This window comes from Carassius auratus, chromosome 32 (genome assembly GCF_003368295.1).
Source record: "Carassius auratus strain Wakin chromosome 32, ASM336829v1, whole genome shotgun sequence".
In the NCBI taxonomy this organism is placed as follows: Eukaryota; Metazoa; Chordata; class Actinopteri; order Cypriniformes; family Cyprinidae; genus Carassius; species Carassius auratus.
This window is the reverse complement of record NC_039274.1, coordinates 2,537,813-2,562,464: the sequence shown is the minus strand read 5'-3', so window position 1 is coordinate 2,562,464 and position 24,652 is coordinate 2,537,813. Positions and strand designations below refer to the sequence as shown.

General features: G+C 37.8%; 1 protein-coding gene across 2 annotated transcripts in view; it reads right to left on the bottom strand.

Moving 5' to 3' along the window:
* Window positions 1-23,820, bottom strand: part of LOC113051331 (potassium voltage-gated channel subfamily KQT member 1-like) — a 30,740-nt gene extending 6,920 nt beyond the window's left edge. Inside the window, exons 1-12 of one of the 2 annotated variants that reach the window (XM_026214972.1) lie at window positions 23,209-23,820; window positions 17,162-17,252; window positions 11,386-11,512; window positions 11,230-11,308; window positions 11,043-11,139; window positions 9,660-9,800; window positions 9,444-9,554; window positions 9,262-9,357; window positions 9,053-9,154; window positions 8,525-8,663; window positions 8,089-8,142; window positions 7,870-7,996 (exon numbers count right to left, since the gene is read on the bottom strand). In XM_026214972.1, the coding sequence (XP_026070757.1) occupies window positions 7,870-7,996; window positions 8,089-8,142; window positions 8,525-8,663; window positions 9,053-9,154; window positions 9,262-9,357; window positions 9,444-9,554; window positions 9,660-9,800; window positions 11,043-11,139; window positions 11,230-11,308; window positions 11,386-11,512; window positions 17,162-17,252; window positions 23,209-23,504 (1,460 nt within the window). In that variant the 5' untranslated portion in view covers window positions 23,505-23,820. The remainder of the gene's footprint in view (window positions 1-7,869; window positions 7,997-8,088; window positions 8,143-8,524; window positions 8,664-9,052; window positions 9,155-9,261; window positions 9,358-9,443; window positions 9,555-9,659; window positions 9,801-11,042; window positions 11,140-11,229; window positions 11,309-11,385; window positions 11,513-17,161; window positions 17,253-23,208) is intronic. The other variant, XM_026214971.1, reaches the window with a different exon arrangement.
* Window positions 23,821-24,652: the final 832 nt, after the last annotated feature.

Below are 24,652 nucleotides of genomic sequence, written 5' to 3'. Positions count from 1 at the left end.
ACTATTTTGCATACGTAGTATAACTTAGTTCATGATTTATTTCCATTCATATATAAATGCTTGGGAACGGCTACACATTATAATTATTATAAATTTAAGTAATCAAAACTAGTGTACCAAAAATAGAAGTTTGGAATTATGCTGTAAATAACAAAGTTTTGATTTAACAAGTGTATATTATTGAGTCTTCACTTGTTTAATGCTTTTTCTTCACTCTCCAGTCCAACTTATCTATCTTAAAAATAAATCAGTAAAATCAAAATGTGAAGTTTGTAAAGAAACTAGTATTGCCACAATACATATTTGTCAAATCTGAACTAATTTCAAGCATATAAATATTGAAATATTACATTTAAATGTTACAACCCCTAAAGGTTCATTAGACCATGAGAAACATTCAGTCAAGTATGTGGAAAACTTTATACATACTCTACCGTTCAAAGGTTGGTTGGTAATTTTATTTATTTATTTATAATGTTTTTGAAAGAAGTCTCTCCTGCACTAATTTACTGATGAAAAAAAACTAAATACAGGAACATTATGAAATTATTATTACAATGTATTATTATTATAATTTATAACTGTTTTCTAATAATATAATATAATATAATATAATATAATATAATATAATATAATATAATATAATATAATATAATATATTTCTGTAATGGCAAAGTTGAATTTTCAGCAGGCAACTTTCTGCATTTAGTCTCACTGATCCTTCAGAAATCATTCTAATTAAATTATTCAAGAAACATGAATGAATAGAAAGCTCTAAAGAACAGCATTTATTTTAAAAAGAAATATATATATTTTTTATAGTCAGAATAAAAGTGATAAAAATTTACTTTTAAAAATTATCACCAAACTATTTAACAGTAGTGTATAAAGTCATATTTATACACATATAAAATGAAATGCATTAAGAAATATCTCATATTCAGGTTTAAATCATGTCAAGTGCTGAACGACTCCGTGTCATATGCATCCCAGAGATCAATATGGTAGGAAGATCAAGTTTTGGTGGACATTATTTGAATCTACAGAATCCAAATAGATAAGCTGAAGTGGGAATCTGCCAGCGGTCTGCACAGAGTTCAGGAATCATTCCTCCCTGGGTGTTTGTCATTCCAGTGGAGCATGCAAACATGACAGAGAGAGAGCAAGAGAGGGAGAGGTGTGGGACAGAGATAGAACATGGGAACCATCCCATCTGTCCCTGAGGCAGTGCCACTTCCTCTCTCCAGTCATGGTTACCAGCATAGCAACGCTGGTCTCATGACCTCAGCAGGGTCACCATCTGCCTCTAGTGCTGGCACAAAGCCTGGCTAATGGCGAACACTGGTGGAGACCGACGCAAAGGGAGAAAGACTCCCACTATTATAGAGAGGGAGAGAAAGAAAGAAAAAGATGGAGAGAGACAGACAGATAAGGAGAGAATGAGAAAAGGAGGCGATCATGTGTATTTTTTTATTTATTGAGCCTGCTAAACAACAGCAGCCAGATGTGAAAGAAACTGCATATCCACTGGAGGACCATCACTGACCTGAACACACAGAGGAGTTTGTCTAGAGAACATCCATGGTGCATTGAGTACCTTAACCTACTGAGATTGTGATTATAACAAAACAATAATTCCACAACAAGCTAATCATAATTTTTTTTTTTTTTTTTGTAAAAATATTTGTAACCAAAGTAAATGTATTACATTATTTGAGGATTCCTTGTTACATCTGAATTTGGTTGTTTGTCATGTTTTAATGTATAGGTGTAACAATATTATAAAGTATTATAACTGGTTACAATTATTCATGAGATTGTACAATGTATAAAGTACATTACAAGGCATAATTAATAGTTAATAAATTTAAAATACTTTTAGAATGCATTATATATAATGGCTTCAATTAAATGTTACCATGTTTCTTTTTATTGTGAAATGCTGATATCCAGTGAGGTCCAAAACTAATTTATATTAGGGTTAAGTGCAACTTTTTTTATTCACAGAATTTTGACTTTTTTCCTCACAGTTTATATCTACTCACAATAACTCAAAATTTATTATTATCATTATTATTATTTATTTATAAACCTTTTTTATCACACGGCAGAAAGAGGATTCCATAGAAATTACATAAGGATGACATAATTTTTTTTTGGAAGATCATTAAGGCATTGGTTTTACATATTAATGCACATATCACAAATGAAAATGTATATTATAAACCAAAAATCAACCCATTTTTTGCAGTTTTATAATGTTCAAAAGACAAGCCAGGCAAAAGCTGCCATATATTTTAGAAGCAAGCCGAAGATCTGAGTTTGCGTGCTAGTTCATGTAAATAACAAGTGATGTTGTATTTGTGACAAAGGCTGTCATAATTGCACCAAATAAAGATCAAAGAAGTGCATCGTGGGACAGGAAATAAACACACCATTAGTACCATCAACACTTCAGGCCAAAGGCTCAAACTCCCCACCTCCAATTAACTCTAACGGGGTGGGTTCAACAACATTAGGTCTGAGGAGGTGTTCTCAGCTTGGCCTCTATATGCAATGTTGAACAATGACATCCACACTTCTGTGCATCTAACCCTCATTAGCAGCAGTTAGATGAGAGAACAGCTGAACCAAGACTCGTGTCCGCTCCTTAGGGCAACGTTTGTATCAATTTTAATCAATTTAGTTGATCTTATTTGATTTTGGGGTAGGACGGGAAAGAATTCAAATGGAAAGGAGATGCTTAATAGAGATGAGGACATAATACTGACTAAATTAGGTCTTATAAGAACTGCAAAAAAAAAAAAAAAAAAAAAAAAAAAAACAACAACACTAAATCTGCAAGGGTGATAGAAATTTAGTGGCATTTTATTTTGATTGTGTGTCTAAGGTAGGAAAAGTAGCCTGTTATTTGACCTCCCTCTGCTAATCTGAGTGTAATTAAACGTAGATAAACAGGAAACATTTCAATCTTCACTCTAATCTTATCACTGGAAAGCATCCATGTACACTCTCTCTCTCTCTCTCTCTCTCTCTCTCTCTCTCTCTCTCTATTTCACCAACATGGCCTCAAGTGGTACCGCAAAAGACAAACTCAATCAGACAGATCTGCCAATAAACGAATAAACCATGCTAAATTACAGATGGCTAACAATAAATGTATGTCCAACACATAAATATAGTTTTTTTGCATAGAAAGAAATGTGTGAAGGTAAGTAGTCACTACTTGTCCTAATTCTAGGGATGCACCAAAATGAAAATTCTGGGCCAATACCAAAAATTGTGGATGCAAAACTGACACCGAAAATGCTTTGTAACAATTTTTTCATCAGTATCATTATTACCACAACATCGACAATAGCATGAAATGTTTCTTGAGCAACGAAAATTATTTTTGATCATGTGACACTGCGCGTACCTACCTAATTCATTGTAGAAAGGTTTCATAATGTTTTCAGAATTATAATTTTCAGAGTTGGAAAATTTAATTCATTTAAGCTTTTATTCACTGTGGCACTGAAGACTGGTGTAATGTCTATTTTAACTGAATTTCTGATCAATTAAATACAGCTCTGGTGAGCATAACATACTTTTTTCCAAATACATTTAAAAAGGTTTTCAAACTGAAACTTTTGACTAGATTTTTCTTGATCAAAGCAGCATTTGAAGCAAATAATTACAATGGGATGAAATTCTGTATTCAATTGTAAGTTTAGAAACTTCAACCGCATGATATAACTTACGACTCAATCATCCGAAAGGAATGGCCCGCATACTCAAACCCTCCCTAATGTTTTGTTACGTCATATGATGAATCGCACACACGTCAATTACCACAGTGTCCCCCACGGAGGCAGTATGCGCTCTTGTGACTCGTCTCAGCGAGTCAAAGGATGAAGAGCTTTGTGCGGCAGTGTTGCGCCACAGGCTGCAGGATCGTGGCACTATGGCACTAAAAGGCTCACAGGGGCCCTGTGTGTCTAAGAATAGCTCTGTGGAAGAGGAGGGGAAGAGTGCTCTGATTAGCCGCGGTCTGAGAATCACAAGGTCTAGAGGGCTCTGCTGCGCTGTATGGGACATTATCCCAAATTTATCAGCTCTGTCTTCCCATTCAAGCTCAAATACCTCAATGACATTTTAATAAGTGGTCAGCTGAGATAAGGGCCACTGAGGCAGTAATGACTGATAATAGATGACCAAAGACTGGACATTGTACGCAGGGGTAAAGGCTCGGGGGAGTCTGGGCCGCTGGCCAAAAGCCATCACACACACACATGTGCACACAAAGACGTGCGGGTTCAAGATGCTCACACACAAACGCAGCAGGGGTCCCTCTGCCTTCAGCCAAGCAAATATCTCTTTCATCCTGAGCATCAAAGCACCAGGCGAATATAGAGTATTAAACGTCCTTAAGAGGAGTGACACACAGCAATGCAGTCTTCACTCTGACACCGAGTCCTCTGCTGCTATACACCATGACTAAATAGCTTATGTCCAAAACCTAAATAGCTTATGGCCTCAAATGATCCTAAACATTACAGCAGCAAAGAAACCCACAGCGTCCATTTCAACACAAGTCCTTTTACATCAACAGGGTCCTCCGAGCTTTTTGTCATATCATGTTGCCAGATAACAAAGTCACTAACTTTGCCGGGCCGTCTGAAAGAAACCTGATATTGCACGTTGACATTGTCACAAAGTGAAACGGAAATATCGGTGCTCATAGACAACAAATGTATTGTTAAGGAGGCGAATGAATGCAGGATGCAGTTGAGTTTTCAGCCATTTCTTGAATATTGTCAGGGATTTGTTTGTCAGGGAAGGGTTAAGTAACAAAGCAAGCCAGGTTCGGAACAATACATGATGTTGAACTTGTGACAAAGAGAGTGAGTGAACGATGACAAAATTTGTATCTTTTGCATCAGCTATCCAAATTTCTTTAGTAAAAAAAGCACTGCTGCTGACAACCGCTGCTCGGAGGGATCTGTCCGATTAGTTGTCAAAGTCAACCATGTGCAGTGTTCTGTTACAAACTTCTACAACTTCAGCTTCTTGCTGGGCTTTTGGTCTGACAGCAAATGAGAGAATCATCTGGGATGTGTTCCTTCTTGCTGAGCAACTCTCTCTCCCTCTCTGTCTGTCTTTCACTGCTCGGCTGACTCTCGCTCCATGTCCCTCGTTAGCTCTAACACACTGTAACGAAACACAATTACTGTTAAGGGGGAAGAAAAGGGGCCGTGACGGGCGAGATAAAGAAACTTGTGCTGGCAAGCCGTGCTGAAGAGGCATTAGTGAGCCAATGTTTCTATTCTATTCAGTACGCCTCACACACACCGCCACACACTCCAAATCACACAGGCATAGTCCAATCACACACACTTTACTCGGTCTAACAGGCAAACGTGATTCTTGTGGTGTTCTCGACCTGGGAAATATTTCACATATTTAACCGTTAAATCAAAAACACCTTCATGGTGTTACTTTAAATAAATATTTTAGTAGTATGTTCCACTCTTAGGAAATTCTGTATATAATGCATAATACATTTCTGTGAAGTCACCAACATGGGGATTATTGCTCTGGAAGACAAGAGTGTTTCTAACAAAAGTCACTGTTGCACTCTTTAGCCCAGAAGCCACTTACAAACTAGGACCGCTTGTCAATCAGGCTATTGTTGGCGTGTGTAGATCCACAGACAATGGCTCTTTGTCTCTGCACCAGTGTAGACGGCCAGGCTTGGCCTCCGCCACTAGAAGTCCTTCTCTGTTTACTGAGAATAAATCACTCTTTTCAGCTCGGGTCTTCTTTGGTAAACCACACACCACAGCCCTACAAGACTGCAACAGCTGATACGTGTGAGTACAAATGGGCACATTCAGAAGCACCTGCGTTAACCTTGATTGCATCTTTAGACCTGTGTTGGTCTGGACGGGAGTTTGTTTTATGTGATCCAGGCAGCTGTGAAAGACACCTTTGTATTTGATATGAAATAACGACTGTGGCTATTTTCTACTGAACTGTTTGATTCAGAACACTTATTCAAAAGCAATACAGTCTTTATTTCCCACACCTCACTGCGCTATGAGCAATCCTAACGTCTAATAGATAGTAGTGAGAGTGTGTAGGCAGTGTTGATATCCTCCAGTGTGTGTTTTAGGAGCGCAGCGGTCAGAGAGATGTTTCTGTGCATTGTTCTTTCCCCACCCCCAATGCAGCCGAACTGTTTCAGCTGCAGGCACGAGGAGGCTTTTGTGCCTCTCCCACCTCTTGAGTTAACAGCCTGGGTCAAAGGTCAGAGCAGGGCGAATGTCCTAAGGGAGAGGAGAGGATAGGAACGAAGTGGAGTGAAGAAGAGAAGAGAATGAGTAAGAGGAGAAAAGATGAGCAGAGAGGAGAAGAGACGTTCTGGTTCTGGTCTTTTTGAGTCCCCACCCTGCTCTGCTGGACATTAACAAATAAACATGTACTCACACCCACACTGAGCAGGAGAAGAAAGAGAGAGAGGGAGGGAGAGAAAGAGAGAAAAGCCAGCTGTTGCCATTGCATCTCAGTGTGAGGCGAATGAAAGCTCATTAAACTTCAAAGATCAAATGAAAGCTTGTAGGGACAAGGCTCCTTTGTAAAGGAGATGCAATATGTCTGCTAAGAATGAGGATTTAGAAAGGAATCATACTTGAGACAAAAAAAAAAAAGATATCTACCTAATTAACATTCAAATTTATTTGAAGTTGCTTTGGTGGAAAGCACTAACATTTTCCCACATTATTCTCAGCGTACAAGCAACGTTGTGATTGTATCAATTCGGAGATTAATATCATTGCTACTTCAGCTTCAGCTCCATCAAGGTCAGTGTGTAAAATACACAAGAACTGTGCAAAGGGAAGAAAACCAGTCCTACACTACAATAGCTTCCGGATTGTATCTCAAAAGATGCATTTTCTCAGTTTGACTACCTACATCACACTGTATGAATATAATAAACATTTAAAGCAACAACAGCATGACTTTGCCCGTGTTCACCAAAAGAAACTCTTGCTTTGAAGTGTCGGGAGAAGGGGTTTGGTCTACAAAAACACCTCAACTGCCCTCTTGTGGCTTCTCAAAATAAATAAAAGTTTGCAGTGGACAAAAAATACATTTGTATTTTCAGATATTTTAGAGGTTAATAGAAGCCTAAGGTTATATGCTGTAGAGTGGTGGATCCCATCACAAATGGAAAGGGGCACTCTGGGTAATCTAATGGACTGTATACCCCCAACAGAGACTTGGATCTTTAGATTATTCAGAGGCAGGGTCGCTCCATTGCTTGCAAAAGTAAATGGTTTGCAGTATACACAGGCCCTGCGCTGTTCCACATGCTGAACAGCTAATGGGGCAAAGAGATTCTGATAATGACCTCCTCTCGGGCCAAACACAGCCTGGGACATAACCACTCTTCATGGGAATGCTTTGGGGCCCAGAAACATACACTGTATTCTTTTCTAGCCACGTTTTCAGTTGAGGTGGGTGGGCTCGGAAAGCTGAGATGTGTTCCAGCAGAGATAGCGCAGTTGTGTTAAAAGTGTTTTCACAGATTTGAGCTGAGGATCCAGTGACTGCAGAGATTAGCAGGACGATTAGACCACATTTGCATTTACAGAGGCAATATTGTGAGCGTGAACCGCAGGGGTGTGCTAACTCTGACACCACCAAGCTAACACTTTTTAATTGCCCATCCACTAGATGTTGCGTGACATGTCATCCGGAAGAGCTGTGAAAGATTATAAGTCGGGAAAACTTTCTGAAACTGGAATAATTGACTGCCTGCTGTCTGTGGTTGATATATAGACTCCGTTTAAATTACTCTAAAAATGATATGTTCTTACTCACTGAGACACATGAGTGACTGGAACAAGCGAAATCTCTCGCTCCAGCTCAGTTTCCATATCATCGGCGATGCTGCTGCTCCTCCGGAGTGTGGGCCGAGACTGCGCTTCCAAAATCCCAGGCTTTTTCCCTAAATACACGCATAGCAAGCACATCATTTCAGACTGAAACGGCTCTGAAATTTTCCAATTTCAAAAAAGCGAACAACGTTTTGTTACCCACCGGGAGATGAAGAGAACTGGAAAGAGGATAGAGAGTTCCAGGATGGCACCCGTCCTGTGAGGAGAGAGATCCATCACAATGCTTTCAAATGGCACATATCAAATCAAATCATGTGTATTTCATGCCAAGTAATTAGACTGTGATGGATAAGACGTTTCACAGACAAATGGCATGTGGTTCAAGAGTCACTATTATAATTTTTTTTTTTTTTTTTTTGAAAAAAGCAATCAAAACAGACAGGCATATGGGATAGTTAGCAAGTACAGACACAGGTAGCAATAGACACTAACTGGAGCTCCCTGTGTTTGCCCCTTCTGTGAGAATGCAGAAGGGAAATGAAGGATATCAGAGGAGAGATGCTTCAAGAGCATGACAGGTGAAAACCAGAAGAGAGGATGAAAAGGTCAAGAGTATCCTAGTTTATTGTTGGTAATACCTGACTGTTGAATACTGCACACTGTCTCTGGTCCGCCGTCCTTCCCGTCATCTAAGGAGTCATAGGTTATGGAAGGTACCGTAGCAAAACTCAGTCCATCATCCTTTTCATTAATCTTCATTTTCTTCCTCATCTTCACCTGCCCAAAGAAAAATTCCACAAGTGTTTATTTTAATTTTGTATCTAATCCCTTGAGAAACCTTAAAGGTAATACTAATTCGTTGCTGGTACTACAGTTTGAAACAAAATATATAAGCACACACATACACTTAACTAAATAAAAAAACTGAAGCCATTTAAAATTGTTAACAGATTAACAGACTAACAGACTAATACTTCAATTAAATGTAAAATGAAAACTGAAAATGTAAAATAATAAATACTATAATGCTACATAAATAATACAAAAATAACACTAATTAGAAAAATAAGCATTAAAACATTCTGAGTAACTACTACTCTTTTTACATAAGTGAAAATGTCTGGTTGATCTGTGCATGCATGTTTAAGTAAAGGTAGGTAGCCTACCTTCAATTTAGGGCTGGACACTGAGCTGCTGATGTTCCTTTTCACAAATAACTTGTAGGTGGCAGAATCACGGTTCTCTAAGGCAAAACACCTCCAGGATGCCTTCAGCATGAGAACAGAAGAAACAGATTGACTCTGGAAAGTCTGACCATCCTCATGAGTGACAAATAATAAGGAAAACTACATCTATAGGCAACAGGAAGAGACACCTGTATCAGACATGCAGCTGCAGGAATTTGCCTGTTGAAATGTTTTTGTCTCTGTTTCTGCTGCACCTTCAGAGCAAAACCGGAGCCTAGGATTCCCTGTGGGGAAATACGTTCATTCTTTTCATACACTGGCCTGCTGTGCGAGGAACAAGTGTTCTGGCTATTAAATCTCGGTAACTTACAGCAGGGAGGGCAAAAAACGAGATGGCAAAGACAGAGAAACAGGATGCAATGGTCTTCCCGATCCAAGTCTGAGGGACTTTGTCTCCATAGCCAATAGTGGTTACTGTGACCTGAGCAGATGTACAGAAAAGACACTGACATGCAACACCCATTACTCAACATGATCCCGTTTACTGGTGTATTATCCTTCAGTTATCCACATTGTGTCGACCTACCACACCCCACCACAGAGCATCAGCATAGCTGCTGAACTCTGTGAAACCACTATCATCCACGGCATCCTTCTCTGCCAGATACACGAAGTAGGAAGAGAAGATAAGTCCAAGGAATCCAATATAAAGAGTTGTGATCAGTTCCTAGAAAGAGGAAACAACTTATAATTTTACAGCCTTAAATCTTAAATGATGTTTCGCAGCTTTAGCGTTGGGTAGAGATTTCCCGATTCAATTGGATTCTGATTCACATTCTCATTTTATGATAAATTGCTGTCTTTGCTAATGCTGTACATTATATATGGTTGTATTTCATGATTCATTCTGAACTATGTAGTAATAGCTTCCACTAGTATCTTTTTTATTTACTAAAAACACAGTAATCTAATTCACTAAAATGGCTCATAAGAGTCATTTGTCCATGAAGTGAAGTGAATACACTTGTTGGGTAGCAGCCAATGTTCTTTTTTAGGCAGATCTCGCAAAGACATCTCATTTGAAAGATGTTCATTGCCAATATATAGTGGTTCACCATCTGTAACGTGTCACATTTATATAATTCAGACTGCAAACTTACATTTGCTGTAAAATATGAATCCTTTTAGCTTATCACTAAAAAGTCCCGCTACTCACTTGTTGTACAGGAAACACTGATAATGAATTTATGAAAATATTAATTAACAACAAGCCACAGGTCAGCTTCAACGGTACACCGTTACATCTGCAGGAGACGATGTACAAATATATTTTCAAGCAGCTGCTGATAACATGCAAAGAGTGAAAAGGATTTTATGAATCAGTATTAGGACCGTTCAAATGAAGATCATGTTTAATTGGAAAATTAATCTTCAAACACCTTAAAAGGCGATAATCTCTTGTTGGTTCTAATAAGAACTTTCAATTTTAAGAGTGCCAAATTGAACTGACTGCTAAAACACTGGCATGTTAATAGACCGCGGTTCAGGGGAAAGGACCCTTTTTATAGTGTATGATTGCACATTTCCACGAGAATTAACATTGTCAATAGAATAGTTTTTACATTATTATTTTTGAAAGTCAATTATTAAATATAAAAAAAACGGCAAAAACACTTCTGAGGGGATAACCGTAAACATATAAACTTATTTCTTATGACTGTCCTACATGTCCCTATATTTTTTTCTTAATTGAAAAGTCATTAACAACTCATTTTTTTGTGTGCAGTTGGACCAACGTGAATGCACCATATATATCTATCTATCTATCTATATATATATATCTCTATATATCTCTATATATATCTATATATATATATCTATATCTATATATATATATATATATATATATATATATATATATATATATATATATATATATATATATATATATATATATACATATATATACCTGGCGATGTACGAAGACTACTGATCCAAGCAGCCGCCAGGTTCCTCCCTGTCGATCCACATGCAGCATTCGCAGGATTTGAAGAAAGCGGACTCCTCTGTAACAAATCATCATGTCATGGCTTCAATACATTGCAAAAGAATTACATCTAAGTCAATTAGCTAAGTCAAGACAATTATAACCTTACCTGACAGTAGAGGTGGCAAATACCTGACCTTTAGAGCCAAATGCCAATACAACAATAGAGGCCACCACCACAATCAGGTCTAGAACAAGAAAAACATGTTGGCATGCCAATAACAACTACCACAAAGAAAATCAGAAAATGAATTTACACACTCACCGATCACAGATATGGGCTTTCGGGCAAAGCGAAGCCTGCCCAGAATTCCCACATATTTACTCCGGCATCCAGCTGACCACAGACGTACTGCATACTCCAGACCAAAGAAAAGTACCAGCACTAATTCCTGCAGAATGAAAGAGACAGACACACTATGCTTTCACAAAAGAGCACTAAATACATATATTAGTGATATTACGTGCTCATGACAATGAGAAATGATTGTGGCTGAGACATGATGTGAGATTTACTAGAACATAATGTAAGTATAAAGAGCTAATTGAGTTGACAGAGGCATAATGTACAATGCTGTGCTATAATATAACTCTGAAAGTATAAGGAGGTAATTTATTTGAGCGATGAGACGTCTACTTAACAATACTTGCGTTATTATGTGGAAAATGTGAATGGCTGTCATTGTAGTGCTCTTTGGCGATCTTGATGTTCCTCATGAGGAATAATAATGCCTTTTTAAAATATTTATGAGGCATGTCCAGAACAACATCCTCCACTGTGTGCTGTGCACCTATTGCAACTCAATGCTGCAATCCCATGACCGAGATATATAATGACAGCTCTATGGACAAAGAATCCATTGAATTAATTGTATTTGTTGTTTGTATGGGATAAAAGATGATAGCGGAGTAATAATTTGGTCATGCATCATTTGGAATGTAGTTTGCAATTCATAAAGCATATAATATTAATATACATGGGATGCATGTAGCAGATGCGTATTAACACTGGCACAGGGCTGTGTGAACACACAAGACGGCTGGTTCATGGTCATGGCCAACAACAGCAGTTGCCCTCGTCTCCTTCTTAAAGAAGAGAAAACAAAGGAAGGCTGAGAGTCTGCTGAGCGCAGGCCCTTTGAGAGCTGCGAGGAACCAGACATGTATGAGTTATGAGGCTGGCCGTGAAGCCCTCTGTCACATAAGCAGTCTGGAGAGCTGGATCCGGGTCTGAGAGGAGGCTAAGAAGGAGCTTGGTCAGCTGCCTAGGGACGGCTGCTGGCACAAAGCCGAGGGTTCGCTTGCCTAGCCTGTCTAAAGCTCCTCCAAAAATGAAATGAAACTGCAGTCACGGCCCTAGCCTGTGGGAACAGACAGAAGATGAAGTGTGAAACAACGCACAGTAGCAGAAAAGTGAGTTGAAACAGCTGAGGTCACAGCAGAGGAGAGAGACTGGACTGAAAGTAGGCCAACTCACTGTTTATCGAGTAAAATAGAATTGATATTTTTGAGATATATATATATATATATATATATATATATATATATATATATATATATATATATATATATATATATATATATATATATATATATATATATATATATATATATATATATATGATAATGAATTATGAGGTGTGAAAATGATTATTGGATAAAAAAAAAATATATATATACATATATATATATGTATATATATATATATATATATATATATATATATATATATATATATGTGTGTGTGTGTGTGTGTGTGTGTGTGTGTGTGTGTATATATTTTTTTTCATTAATTCATTATCAAATAAGAAATTGAAAAACTTAAAAATGCTTAATAAAATGTACTCTTGTTTTTTTGTTTTTAATGTTAACATAACATCAAATATTCCAAATATTTCAGAACACCCATTTCTAGCCGTCTAATTATGTCAGATTAGCAGTTCCCACTTTGTTCACTCCATGCTGCTGGTTCCTCTACTTGCTATCTAATTAAATCTAGGCTTGTGATCACACTGACCAGCTGGCATACGAAAGGTCTGGGTGGACGGCCAGTGGGCGACGGAGGCCATGGGATCAGTTCTGTGGGGGGGTGAAGGGGGAGAGGAAACAAGACCCCAGATGCAAGGGCCTCTCTCAGTTACCATGGCGATCAGATATCCCATCCAGAACGCAGCTGGAATGCAGTCACCAGAATGAGCAGAGGAAGGGTTCACTGTAATAACAGCGAGGGTCAGCTGACCCTTGTCCTCTATCTTATAAGATTACATCAAATATTAAAAATGGACTTACTATGAGCTTGTGACTTGGCATTGAGTGACTTCTGCTGCTCTAGCCTTTTATGTTCTAGCCAAAGCAAGCAAATTAATCCGATAATAAATAATAGACGTAGCATTAACTAACACTTCACACACTTGTAAAGAAAGACACAAAGCAAATCTGTTACTGATGTGACATTGTGCAAACCTTTTGGGAATTAGTGAGGAATTAATGAGCTTTACGTAGATAGTTCAACCAAAAAAAGAAAATTCTGTCATCATTTACTCATTCTCATGCCATTAAAAACCTGTATGACTTTATTTCATCGAGGGAAAACAAAAGATGTTATTCTGAAGAACGTGAGACAAAAAAATACCTTCTTTTCTCAGAATAGCTTCTTTTATGTTCTTCAAAAGAACTCAAGGTTATGCAGAGGTTTAGAATGATGAGTAAATGATAACAGAATTTCATTTTTGAGCGTGAAATATTTAACTCTTTAACTCATCTGACTGGAAGGTCACACATTAAAACGCTGTTTGAGAAGTTACACAGATTTATCTGTATCTCCCAAGGTTCTTCAGTCCTGTCGCACACAATAGAAAGGCATTAGCTCTGTGTTGGGGGAGGGGGGACTGACAGGATAGTGTCTTTTCAGAGCAAATTGGATGAAGGTGATTTGTCCCAACACCCCAAACATCACCAGCATCAGAGACAAACATTTCAAAACTCCAGGGGTTAGCCTTTCACTTCATAACAGGGAACATCACTTCAGGTAAACAATCTCACCTCATCCCTAATCGCTGCGGGACATCGTCTGGAAAGATAAAATGCACTGGATAATGTTTAGTTTCTATTCGCTATACTATATTCGAAACACAAAAAGCCTAAAGGCTCTTTTGACCAAAAGGCTCTTTTGACCAAGGGTTAAAACATTACTGCAAGACTGCACGAATACAGCAATAAATGGTCATTGCGCATTCATGGTGGTTTCAGATAGGAAACATTTCATCATGATATAGGCTTTTGTTCATTTACAGTTTTATTAGCCATTCATGAGGGGCCTCATTCATGGTGGGCCCTCACTGACAAAGAGAGAGACATCTGTGTTTTGTCCAATTAAGGGAGTGTTCTTTCTGTAGCTGATAATTGCCTGGAAAGGGGTTAGCAGCACCTCGTGGCAGGACTGCTGTCCTTGCAACACCTCGAGACAGAGCTTGATGATGTGTTATCACACTTAGCATATGGAGGACGTTTGGCGACAGCTATGACGCTTCATATGGGCCAGGGGGAAGCATGTGAGATCACAATCCTTGGGTGTGGGATCTCTCAAGGCGCGTGGTGTCAGCACAGTATAGTGTCCTGTGTGACTTCCAGCACCCGTGTGTGGCGTGACGTCCTGTGTGACTTCTTCCGCCTTCAGCTGTTGAGCAGGCAATGATCAACCACTGAGGCTTCACTCCAGAAGTGTGACACACACAATAGTCTTCTTTTCTCACAGAATAGGCTCAGTTAATAAGTGTCAGTGGCATGTGTGTGGCTATAAGTAGTGCTAATGTGCAGAAGCTCTCTCTGCTCACGGTGAAACAATGCCATCCTAATCTGGATTAACAGGGCCTATCAAGACTATTAGTGGCGGACACTGGAAAAAGACTTAAACAATTGATTTTAAGTTAATGATTAATCTGCACTTAGTAAGATTTGCCTGACAAGTTTAAGTTAATTTACATAAACAACTACCCACAATAAAAAAAGAGAATCTGGGATCTTAACTATGATATCCTACATATGCTAAACCGGTAGCAGAACATTAAATGATGTGTTATATCTATAACAATAAGTACTTTTTCTTCATGATATCAGGACAGTTTATGGACCAGAATAAATATCAATATTAAGTAATAGTTCATAATAGTATATATATATCTATCTCTCTCTCTCCCTCTCTCTCTCTCTCTCCATATATATATATATATATATATATATATATATATATATATATATATATATATATATATATATATATATACTAATATGTGTACTCTAACATGCTTCATAATATGAATACAAAGAGTACTTTGATTATTTCTCTATTATTAAAAGTGTGTTAAAAACTTTTGATTGTGGCTTAGCGTGCATTTTGAACGTCATGAAAAGAGGGCAAGTCTGCTTTTGTTTGCCCCAACAGCTGTGAGACGCAATGTAGAGGGCCATGTCTCATTAAAATAGGGTAGGAAATTGGGGGTAGGGATGACATGCCGGTTGGGTCTAAGGGAACATTTCGGCCCTTAAAACAATGGTTCTACTTCCTGTGAGAACACCCTTCTCCCTTAAATTAGTCTAGCATCAACCCATGCTAAAAGTATGCGATTTGATTTTTGATGGTCACCCTTAACAAGCAATAGACAACACCTGTTGTGAGCTTGGTTAAGCAGAGCTGTTGTAGCCAGATTGCTAATCCAAGAGGACCTTTTCTCCATCAAGCCCTAGATGGTGGAATTAACTTGTGATGTTAGGCATAGGCTAATGAACACAATGCATAGATTTAATCCCATTAGCCGGTGGTCGGGTTGACCTCTGACGCGCAGTCACCACGTTATAATCTTCCCATTTTTACGCTGGCCTTAGACAATTGATTCTCTTTTGTCTCTGTTCCTCGACCTGTAAACAGGCAGCCTAAGCTTGCAGACAGGCATATTGCATGCCGGGGAATATTAACTAATCTAGACATATGGCATTGAGGCTCTGGACCTTTGACACAAAAGCTAGCTATTGTTTTTGTAGCTGGTATTGATTATGTTCATGTTTAACAGCCTCTGTCAGGAGGAAATGCTTCGACGAGCACATTAATTACTTGACAGACTGTGATCTGAATATTGAGGAATACAAAGTCTCAGAAGCGCTAACAAGGCCTGAAGCAATTAATGCTTAACAGAAACACTGCCATGGATTATTGAACAAAGTAAACAGAATGATTTAAGAGTGCCAGCTCAAGCTGCCATTCGAGACAACAGAACACCTTTATCTTCTGTGAACTGAGCTGCTACTCTGATATAGACTTTGTGGTGTCAGTTACAATGTTGAGAGAGTTACCGTCCTCAAATTCATCAAGGCAGTGGTCCTCAAAATGAAAAGAAAAAGAGGAAGGACCAAGTTCTTAAATGATATTCACTTTTGCACATTTAAATCTGCTTCTTCTTCTAACGGTGTTTAAATGGCAGAGAGAAAGATTATCAGTGAATAACAACTCTTCCTCACAAGACCTGGATTATAGGGCACAGATTTTTTGGATGGACTTTCCCTTTAATATTGCTCTTGTGATTAATTACATGAGTGTTTCTTTTTCCTACATTTAATGAGGGCAAAGATTGATCTAGTTTCAAAAAAGGGCATTACCAAAAAATGTAAAGCCACCAAATAAAAACATGAAAAGAGATAAACTGCTGCCCTCTGTTGGACAAAAACAATGGCAGTGAACACTATGGAGAACAAGTTAAACGATGAGTTGCATGCAAATGTGAACATTTCCAATACCATCTTTAAAAACACAAGCTTGCTTGATGAGTCAGAGTTCCAGAGCTTCGTGCCACACATCAAGTGTAGTCAATGAACCCTATGCATTATGCATGTTTGCTACTTATGCTGCCTGTTTACAGGTTGAGAAACAGACAAAAAAAGATGCAATCATCCAAGTCCACTGGGTATTATAGATATTATTAAGAAGCAGAATGATTCAGATTCAATTAAAAATACTTAACATACTGTAAGTCTAAAACAGTAAGACTCACCACCCAGAATAGTGTTTTATTAGCCAGTGTTTGATACTCATCAATGGTGGACAGCACACTGAGGATCAGGCAAGAAAGCACAATGAGGAATCTGCGGAAGGGAAGACAAGTCATTTTAACAACAACAACAAAATATTTAAGAATGTTCAGAGGACATTAGCCTATTCTAAGAAATACGAGAAAAACTGAGAAAAATTGAGAGAGAAAAACAAAAATATATTTGTATGGTGCAGATTGACTTCTAAGCCCTGAAACAGCACTGTAAGTTAAAACACATCACAGAAAGGTCATCGTGAACTCTCAGTCAAAAGCAGCAAAGGCTTTGTTGTAACTCCTCTGAGACAAAAGAAAAAAGTTCTTCTTTTGGAGAGAAAAGAGAGCTTGTTCACACACAACTGTGAAATGAATCTGAGAGAACAAATTATATAAACAACATAATTCCTCATGTGCTTTAAATATGTTTGTTAATTTGTTTTACCAAAGCAATCAAATTGTCCAACAGCATATGAAGGAGAAAAGCTTTTTGTTACATAAAGACATGAAAGCCATTTGCTGATTTAATTAAGAGGAAATTTGATCTTGTAATTAAAAAATGTTTATTAGAGTAATCTGAACTGCATGCTGTTAACAAGCAGCAATAGCACAACATCAAGTACACTACTGGTTGGTCCAATTTGTAAATGCTATTTCTCAGTGTTTGTTTTTGGCAGTGATGCTTAACCCATTACAACAGCTCCATCAGCTCAATAATTCATCAGCCTGATTGCATTAACAATAAAAATTGAAACACCAAGAGGTATGAAACCCAGCTGCCACAGTCAAACAGTGCCCAGCTGTTGCCTGTCATCACAAATGCAGAGGGAGTGGCCAGAAATGTAAGTAAACATATAAACATAACCTTGCAAGCAGTCTGCGAGAGAAGTTAAATGTCAATAAACATGCCAGGGGCTACCGTGCAATGCAGCGAATAATCGATCTACCAATCCATGGCGGTTAGTTAAGCATAATAAACACAACAAACAATTGTGTTGCTTACATCAGTAATAGGGAAAAACAACAGAAGATAATCAGAGCAATGAGAAATATTATTTTGATGAGTGGGGCTAAACAGAATCAAATATGCATCAGGTTATTAAACTATTCATACCTGCAGAAACCACTGAAATGTATAGTATTAAACTAACTGAAAAAGAAAGGCTGAGGCAGAAACAATGCAACAGACAGAATCAATATATGTGTGTGCTAAATCAAAATCAGTCACCACTGATTCAAATGCTGAAATAAGGACCTAAACTGAGTGCATCACTGTTGTTAACGACAGGTAGAGACAATACAAAGAGGTCTGCAAACTAGTATTTATCAAATATATCAAATTCAGAATGCCTTTTTAAATACCAATTCAATTCCAGTTGAATTTAAATTGAGGTAAAAGTTCAGTTCTTGAATGAAGAAATCCATGAAACCATTTTTAACCAGAAAGGCAAATTTGTCAATACAAACTTTAAAATTTGGCTTAATAAAGCCTCGTTTGAAAGTTATAAATTGATTTAAAGTCATGAACTGAGAAATCAAATTTCCCTTGATCTTTGACATATAACAGATCAATATACAAAAAAAAAAAAAAAAAAACCTTCCTTTAAGTTTCAGATCTCAAACCTTTCTCATTAGTTTAAAAATATTTTATTGAAACCAAAGCTTTATAATGTGCCACTTTATGTTGTAATAGCGTTGCTAAGCACTAGGGGTGTCAAAATTGCTCAAAAATGACATTCGAATATTACCTCTAAAAAATACACGAATATTCAAACTATTCGAACATCTGGTTGCTCATGTTGTCAATGACGCGCATTACATCAATAACAGGCCAAAATAATACAAAGAGACATAACTACTTGTATAGAAAGTCTATTTAAGTTTAAACATATATGACAACGTATTACCTACACAAAAACAAGGAAATCAACTAATGGCCAAGACTGCAGACCTCACGCTCTCTCACCCTCATGTTCTCTGCGCATAATGGTTTAAATGAACAAACAAATTTTTGTGCAAGAAATTTAAGGTCGCGACTGTTGTCCGAAAGAAAGCAGGCTTCATTCAGTGATTGAAACAAATATTATTAATATTAATTGAAGTTTTACAGCATATAGGACTGACATTGACATTTTATCTGTTATGGCCTCTTGTCGTGTTGCAGACAAAGAGCTTGCGGCGGGCGATGCAAAGTAACGTTAAGTGTCAAGATGTGACTGTTTAGCTGGACTTCCACACATTATGCCATGCTCATTTGGGTGCACATTTTTGACATCTGACCTCATGTTGCTAGTGGTCGAATGGTATGCTAACTGTATCTTAAATAGCTTTCATACAACTTTATCTCGCGGGTCAACAATTTTACCTCATTTTCTCTCCTGCGATCGAGTTGGGCTCTGCACTTGCTGGCATCTTCCATGAAGACGCATCAGCTTTCAGCAGTGATGCTGTGCCAGACAGTGCGACTCCTGTGAGGCTGTGACCTGTCCCTGAACCCTCCGGCACGCTAGCACACCCACTCGCAAAGCAGACAACCATGCCTCTACTACCGCGGGCCTTTTTTCCACATTTTTTTAAATTCGAATATTAAGTTTCACCTTCAAAATTCGTTTTTTTTAAAAACTATTCGAATACATATTCAAATTTAGAATATTCATTGACAGTCCTACTAAGCACTGCCTCTGCAGGAGAAGATCAACACCTGCTTCTACAGCACTGCTTCTTTAGCCCCACCTCTTTCATGATGCAAACCAGTTTCTCTTTTAGGTCAGAAGCGGTGCGAATGCTTGTATGTCAGAAATAGCAAGTTTACTGTGTGGGATTTGTTGTGTCAATCCAATCCATGTCACAACACATAAGTGCATTTGGATGGGTTAATGCAGAGCACAAACTCTGAGTATGGGTCACCATACTTGGCCACACGTCACTTCATTCTTCACAAGGGAGAGTAAATGTGCTTTTACCACTATTGCATTGTCTGGTCCAAAACATTTTATATATACGGAGTAGTTTTCAATCAGGACCACTTCTGTCAAGTATATTTATGACAATTATAATTGCATACAGTTAGTGTTGGCGGTATGTTCTGGGCAACACTCCACACGCCTGTCAATGCAGCCATGCTTGGACAGAGCGGGGAGAGCAGCAAGACAAACCCCCTGGGGTGCAGTACAGAACCATTATAAGCATATATAATTACAATTCACAATTACGTGAGTTGTAAACAAAATGTGAAAGACTGCTTCCAATGAAGAGACTGTAAAGTAAAAACAAAGTTAGATCGGATTACAGGTTCAGTTGGTGGAGTTGGGGTTGGAGGAGGGAGTTAATTGCAAGCAGCGATGCGTTGGAGGAGACACTGAAGAATGGGAATTTAAATAGACCACATGTGATAGGTGTCAAGACTGGATTGGTACACATCAGGAACAGCTGACTGTCAGCTGATGCAAGCGTGACTAACGTGGCCTGACTGAACTAACGCGATGCTCGATATATGTTTTTAACCCAAATGACCCGTGTTATTTTCAGAGAACGCCACAGTAGCGTACATCTGTTACATCATTTTAATAAGCATAACTATAAGCCAATCACATCAGTGGCCATTTACTTATGAGCCTCAAATACACCTTGCCTGTAAAAACAGACCATTCTGCAGAGATGCTCAAAAACAGGATAGAAAATAGATAATAGATAGTTAGAGAGACAGACCGACAAACAAACAAACAAACAGTTATACAGGCAGAAAAATAATGACACAGACAGACAGATAGATAGATAGATAGATAGATAGATAGATAGATAGATAGATAGATAGATAGATAGATAGATAGATAGATAGATAGATAGATAGATAGATAGATAGATAGATAGATAGATAGATAGATAGATGTCAGCGAGGGACATTTCACTCACATACTGCTGGGCAGATAACAATAACTCTGTATGGCACATACACAATTACTAGTTTTTCCATCAGCATGTGTGTGCACAAGTACACAAACAAGGGTCACACTTTGATAAGTGCCTTACGTTCCCCCATGACTTTGCAGCCTTTGAAGCAGTGATAAGCTTGTGCACATTCTTGGCTAACATATACTGCCTCCTACACTTACACAACAGAAGAACGCTTCCGTATTCAGGCGATACTCTTCACTTTTCTGTTCCAGCTAACAGTGTGGTCGACTACTGCTCAAGGCCCTGGGCTAGTAAGGCAACAGGTGGGTATGAATTATGCACTGACGAGCCCAGAGAGCCCAGCTGTGCCCTTAAGCGATGCAATTAACCTCAATGTCCTCTATAGGGACCATCACAGTATTAGTAAACCATAAATCACAATAAATCGCATGTGCTACATCACAAGCCACCAGTTAATTACAGACTAACCTCCAACCCTCTGCCTCATGCTCATCATTCTTACCAATGCATTTAACCATGAGTCAGTCAAACGATCTATGACTAGTGAAGCTGTTAACAGTTTCTGTACGCCGATGCTACACCCTCACAGTCAGATTCCCATGTTCTCTTGGCAGCTCTGCCCAACACCACTGAGTCACAGGGTTACCAAACCCACAGGGCCCCTGCCGAACAGAGTCATCTCTGCAGCCAAGTTTAGCCGCCCGCTATCACCTCCTCTCCTGCTAGAGATATAGACCATGAAAGGTTCAATGAGTCCAGTCATATTGAGAATTACAAAACGATTACATTCTGCTTCAAAGCATCCTTTCAGGTTACTCATTACACTGTAAAAAGATCTTAAAGATCAAGTAATACTAGACAGCCAAAAAATGTTTTGCTTACTTAATATTTCAAAATGATCCCAAAGCAGCTTTTATATTACAATATGAAACTTGTTTTAGAAATATAGGAATGCAAGGCTTAGCAAAAAGACTGGGGATAAGGACATGACAGATTTTTTTTAAATGCTTTTTCATGTGCACAAGGCCCTGCACCACAATTCTTACTGCATTTCCTGACTTTTTAAAGTCAAACCAACAAGCATTAGTTGATTGATGCATGTTTTGACAAAAATAAAATAATTTCCTTTGAAATAATTTGCCCTCTTCGCAGCATGCACTGGGGCATGATTAATTAATATGACTGCATTATTTGACCACTTGACATCTTTTGTCTTCTTATCCAAAGCAAATGACACTGAATTTAAAGCTTTGTGTCAATTGATGCATATGCACTTATAATCATGTGTTTTCAACATAATACTTTGCTGTTATACAGGTACAGGGACTTACAGTTTATCATCTCGTATTCATGTAATGAGTACTGAAGGGATGTTATTAGCTCATGAAAACAAGGCTTTGCTTTCTGTACTCCCTTTTATGTGCACATTACTCAAGGAAGTTGAAAAAAAATATTTGAACAAAAAGTAAAACCATGTATAGAGGAACTACTTACATAGAGCTCTTGTTAACTTAATCACATACCTCAATACCTTAATAAATTGTTAGAATAATGCCAGATTTTAACTCAAGGTAACTTTGAGTTCCATAAATACATTTATTAATAAATTGATCAATTCAAACATCAAAAAGCTGTCACCTGTTGCAGTTTGTATTTATTATTAACACCTTTTTTTTGTTTTTCCAGGGTATCAGTTAATACAAACATGTAAAGCCTTAACAGAAGAAGAAGAAGAAGAATTAGAAGAAGAAGAAGAAGAAGAAGAAGAAGAAGAAGAAGAAATACATTCAGCAAGTTCTATGTTGAACTCATAAAATTACATAAATTTTAATAAATGAACTATTTCTTGTTTTGGAAGACAATTTAGTTTCTGTATGCTGAAGCGCTGCACTGAAGGGAAGATTATTTCATGCAAAATGAAAAATGACCTTGAACAATAATCTCGCACAACACTGTACTCTCATCAAACATTTAATAAAAGCAGTGCCTCTTGCATCAGTAAACGAATTTTGAAACTACATTTCTGAATAGGAAAATATATCAATGTTGTAAACTATTTCTTATTCTCTAGTCTAAAGCAATCAGAGTTAGATACTCACACTGTAAAATGATACACAAAGCATTTCCAACCCGAAGGTCTCTCCAAGAAATTATATGCACGTCCTTGTAAGAAGGATCTGGAGAGTGTGGGACGGGTGGCGCTGTACACGGACATGCGGGGATGGAGGTGAGATGCCTGGCGTTGAGTGATCACTGCCGGCTCCGCGGACGCCGGGGAACTCCTGCCGAACCGCACACTGTCATTTCGCATGTGCACAACTTCACTCATCTCCAGTTCTGAAGGTCCAATAGTCCACGAAGCCTCTGTCGCTGTACTGTGAGGTGGAGAGCTCATGCTGCTTCTGAGAGGACACTTTCACGCCTGATCTCTCACCCAATTCAAAACTATTCCAACTTTGGATGGGACGGACACAGATGACTTGGTTTAGTTTGGTTTTATCTGCTTCTCCTGCGCTCAAAAAAAGTATAAAGCACTTTTTGCATGGCTTCATTCGTGTTTCAGGAGCAAGCAGCATCTAAGAGAAAAAGTCTAGCTGGCAGAACAGGAGGCTGAAACGACGCATCACTTGACTGTCTGCATGAACCTACATGCATTAATACTCATAACGCGACAGTGAGTGACGTACCAGGAAGCACATAGCCACCTGTCATTGCCAACAAAGGTAACTGGGAATTTATTTTTTAATTAATTAATTTATTTATTTTATTTTATTTATTTATTTATTTATATTTTAAATAAGGCTAAAGTCAATATATCAACATTCTGCATGTAATAGTTAATTTCTTTGAACTTAATTATATGCAATAAATTGTTTAATATTAAGACATATATGTTAATATTCTCAGGCAAAATAAATAAAAAAATTTTATTTCAAGGTGTGTGTGTATGTGTATATACATACATACATACAAACATACATACATGTAAACCTTTAAACATTATATATGTATATATGTATGTATACATATATACATATATAATGTTTAAAGGTTTATAGCTAATACAATTAGCTTTACAAAAATAAATGAACAGCTTTTAAGATATGTAATTAAAGCTGTTAAGTCATATTAAATTTATAAATAAATAAATGTATATAAGATTATATGAATTGATGAATTTATAAAAACATTAATATTTTTAAAAACAAAACTGGGTTTTAATCTACCTGGTCGATTTTTTCCATTCTTTGGTCACTCAAAAAGCAAACAAAAAAAACACTACAGAGTTTCCTATACAGTATCAACTGAAACTAAACCCTAAGTTTATATGACCTTTGCAAATCTGGTCATTGTCTGCTGATGATCACTATACCTATATCTATATCTTAATATCTACTTGACAACAGTATCTGTCATCACTTCACTGCCTCACGGGTCGACAGTATTTGAAACCTACGTCTCAGTGAATCAATACCTTCCTGAGTTCTCAAGAGTGAGGCACCAGTTCAAGGTCATGCTGAGTGACACTGCACCTTCAGCTTT